The sequence below is a fragment of the Centropristis striata genome, chromosome 14, assembly GCF_030273125.1.
Source record: "Centropristis striata isolate RG_2023a ecotype Rhode Island chromosome 14, C.striata_1.0, whole genome shotgun sequence".
Lineage (NCBI taxonomy): Eukaryota > Metazoa > Chordata > Actinopteri > Perciformes > Serranidae > Centropristis > Centropristis striata.
In genome coordinates this window covers 18,250,713-18,254,466 of record NC_081530.1, presented here as the reverse complement: position 1 = coordinate 18,254,466, position 3,754 = coordinate 18,250,713, and the positions used below count along the sequence as shown (strand labels likewise).

The 3,754-nt window shown below is 38.3% G+C and overlaps 1 protein-coding gene across 1 annotated transcript; it reads right to left on the bottom strand.

Moving 5' to 3' along the window:
- Positions 1-557: 557 nt before the first annotated feature.
- LOC131985581 (doublesex- and mab-3-related transcription factor B1-like) lies at positions 558-3,372 on the bottom strand. Its single transcript, XM_059350768.1, has 3 exons — positions 2,782-3,372; positions 1,359-1,603; positions 558-894 (listed from the first exon to the last, which is right to left on the bottom strand). The coding sequence occupies exons 1-3, from the start codon at positions 3,260-3,262 to the stop codon at positions 763-765; spliced, it is 858 nt and encodes a 285-aa protein (XP_059206751.1). The 5' UTR covers positions 3,263-3,372; the 3' UTR covers positions 558-762.
- Between the last annotated feature and the right edge of the window lie 382 nt (positions 3,373-3,754).

Sequence of the window (3,754 nt, the reverse complement as noted above, 5' to 3'; positions counted from 1 at the left end):
CAGAGTGTGATGGTGGAAGGATTGACAGTGAAAGAGTTTAGTGCAGGAACCTAAAGTGAGCCTGCTCCTCCTGCTGGACATTATTGCAAGTTGCAGAATTGTCCAACCTGTCTCTAATCTGTTCCTTTTTGGTAAAGCAAAGAGATGGAGGGGGTCACAATAAAATCCAATCCCTTCATTTTAATGGTATTTTTGAACCTTAAGTTCCATTAATGTTCACATTTATATATTTATATATATATATATATATATATATTATTATTATTATTTGTATGCATTATATGTACATTTTAAGATGTTGAAATTGTGGAAATCACATGACCAACCACATAACCTCTCTATAGACAAGTAAGCATGGCTGTCCCTGCAGTAGCTAGTAGTCACAAAAAGTAGTGAGCTCTTGTTTTCTCAAAATGTAATTTAAATAAACATTTACAAATATTTTTTCAAAAAACATAATGAATCGAAAATTGTCCATTTTACTCTTATCTGCATTTAGGTTGCAATCTCTGCTGCATGGCATGTGCCCTCTTGACAGAAAACAAAAAAGATAGATATGAAAATGTATAAACTTCTTTAATCAACAAAGCCACGAGCCCCATATCAAATCAATGCATTACTTCCAACAGAGTGCAAAAAACTCATGCCAGCAATCTGAACAGGATTGTTGTGAATCCATGAGTGTTGTTTGGTACAAAACAGGGGAAAACAAAGCAGGTTTGCCAACATACAAACAAACAGCACAAAAAACCCTGAAAGTTTTTACAGCTCTTCCATATCTTGGTCCGTTTGTTTGTTCAGAGGAGGCTGCTGGTGCTGCCTGTACATCAGCTCCTCCTGGAGGGGCTCTGGGAGTCGGGGTGGTTGAAGGGTGAAGAAGACCTGTCTGCAATCCTGAAACAAATGCATACATTCATTATCAAGGTTCATACACTTTTTGAGTGGTCAAATTCAAGCACTTTTCAAGGACTTTCAAGGTCCATTTTCAAGGTTTCAAGGTAAGTTGCATGTTTTAGATGAGTACTTACATGCTAAAAGGGGTAATTTCACTCAACCATACCGACAGAGATGGTTTTACACTTTTAACAACCAGAAGTACAGTTTTCGAATCTCAATATTCAATTTATTATTTTTTTCATTGAACATGTAATAATCTATAGTCAGATTGCAAGAGAAATACAGTAAGAATTTCAAGCATTTTCAAGCACTTTATCTAAAATCCAAGCACTTTTCAAACCTTGAAAATACAACATTAAAATTTAAGCATTTTCAAGGATTTCAAGCACCCGTACGAACCCTGCATTATGTAATCTAGCAGTTTATTTTTAACTTTACAGCTGGCCCACAGAGCCACTTACAGCAGGAGGTGCAGGCTCTCCTGGAGGCGGGTAATGCACAGCATGCGGCCGGAGTTGGGAGAGCATCAGCGGTCCGGGGAGGCCATTACTGTAAAGCCCAGCAGGCGTGGGTGGAAACCACGGTATGTTGAGCAGGGGGTTTGGACACGGTGCGAAGCTGCTGGGGTGATGACTTGACATCCGAAATGGGAAGTGGATAAAAGGCAGAGGTGCAGACTGGCCACACTCACCGAAGTAAAGGCCATCTGCAAAGAAAGATAAGACATTATAAGCTGCATTTGAACAGATTTATTTTATCAATTCTAATATGTTAATATCAATTCATATTATGACTACAATTGACCCATTTGAAGCATTTTAGGCATTTTATAATTTGACCATTTTTGCCAATAATCGACATGCTATACATTATAAGCTGCATTTAAACATTAAATTCTTCAAGATTTATTTTATTAATTCTAGACCAATATTTTAGAGTGAGGTAGGAGGTTTCACCATATTTATTACCTTCAAGACGAGATACAATTTAAAATGGCAAAAACATAAATCAGATTATTAACATATAAATAAAAGTAGTAACTACACATTAAAAATGTTCCATTACAAATAAATGTTACAAGCATTTTTATGCATTTTAAAGCAGCACAAACTCACAATTAAGAAGCAGTAAACAGGCCATGTTTAATTGTTTTTAATTTGTAAAATTGTTGAAACTATCAAGAATAGCTTCTGATTCATTTTTGGGTAATAACCTAATAGATTCTAGATGTAAATATTAATTACATTTTTACATATCCGTTTTCAACCTCATTTACAATCTCTTATCTTAATGTTCATCTTTGTAATAAAATTGTATTCATGGTATTGATTTCATCTATTTGCATAAACGGTGATATGTTTTTGTTAATTATTACGGAAGTAATCATTATGAATCCTCAAATTAGTATTTAGATGTAATGATAATATCGAAATGTGATTAAATAATAATAAATATTGTAATAAAGAAATGTCCCTGTGCCAGCTGGCCAACGCGAAGCAGGTGTTCCGTTAATGGCCGTTGATGACGTCAACCCCACCGAACATTAATTTGAATTTGAATATTTGACCGTTAATATTTTGAACGATTGTCTCCATTCTGATATATATTTTTTAATTCGCAAATGACAAACGTTAATTTCGGAGGAAAAAAAGAGCCAAAGTGCCAGAGCTAGATCTAATCACATCTCATTTCGGCAAAATAACATTTATTATTAATTTTTGCTCCGTCGGACTACATTGTTTTATCATAATTGATTGTTTAGTTGTTTTTAACTGTTTAGGAAAGTTCGCTATCTTGTAACAACTCTATGTGTCCATAGCTTGGAGTTGTTTCAATCCACATTTAAACACATTAGAATTAAAAGTTAAATATTAAATAACTTACTAAAACGTGGACATGGCGCCTCCTCACTGGAAGCAAAGGGCCGCACCTGACCGCCGTCCATCCTGGCCGCAGTCTCCCCTTCCCTGGAGGCTTTGCTCCGGAGATCCAGGGGGCTCCTGGGGAAGGGGGCGTCTCTCTCCGGGGCCCCGTCCGATAGAGGGCTCATCGGTCCGAATGTGGCCGCCTGGCGAGAACCTGGATCCGGGCTTGTAGAATCCCCCTCCGCCGTTCTGACTCCGGCGCGGAAGGCCCGCTCTTTATTTGGAGAGTTCTTGTGAGCTTTCCTCAGATTTCTCTGGAGGGCTGTGAGCTGAGTCCGCTGCGTGATGAGATAACACTTCCAGCAGTCACACTTGAGAAAAGGACAGCTCTTCATGTGGCCCTTCTGTGGGACGATGATCCCATGGTGGCGGCACCGGGTGCACTTCGGCCGCCTTGGTGGCTCCGCGTCGACTGTAGTCTGTTCTTTGGACATGGACATAATTACCTGTCTGTTGATAGATGGCTTTAATGTTATTTATTTATTCAGGTCTTATAAGAAGACTGCTCCTGCTCCACACTTGTGGGGGCTTATGACCCGGGCTGAACTTACTAAAATAAAATGTATCATTTCCATGCGTGGGAAAATGACAGTGATGGCCCACAGAGACCTCTCAAGAGCTGAAGACCCAATTAGGTGCTGTATCTGTGCTGTATCGTCTCTGGCTGCATTGTTGCTGTGCAGATTTTTTGTGCTGGCATCTTACATTTTCACAGGCCTTTTCAAGAAAATCCACTTCAAGAGAGAGGAGCTAGTTAATTTCTTACTTTAAAGACATCTTACAAGTTCATTTCTGATGCAAAAGGGAATAAAAATAAATATGAAAAGCATGGTTTCTGTGGCTTTTCCCACATTTTTGGACATAATGTAATATGGTGTTTTCTTTTTTATATTTTTGACGTACTACACTATTACTATGGTCAATACTATTCT

Coding starts and splice junctions, on each gene's coding strand:
- LOC131985581 (XM_059350768.1), bottom strand. CDS start 3,262: ATGTCCATGTCCAAAGAACAGACTACAGTCGACGCGGAGCCACCAAGG. Junction 1,604..2,781: donor GGCGCCATGTCCACGTTTTA/GTAAGTTATTTA, acceptor CTTTCTTTGCAG/ATGGCCTTTACTTCGGTGAG. Junction 895..1,358: donor GAGAGCCTGCACCTCCTGCT/GTAAGTGGCTCT, acceptor CATTTGTTTCAG/GATTGCAGACAGGTCTTCTT.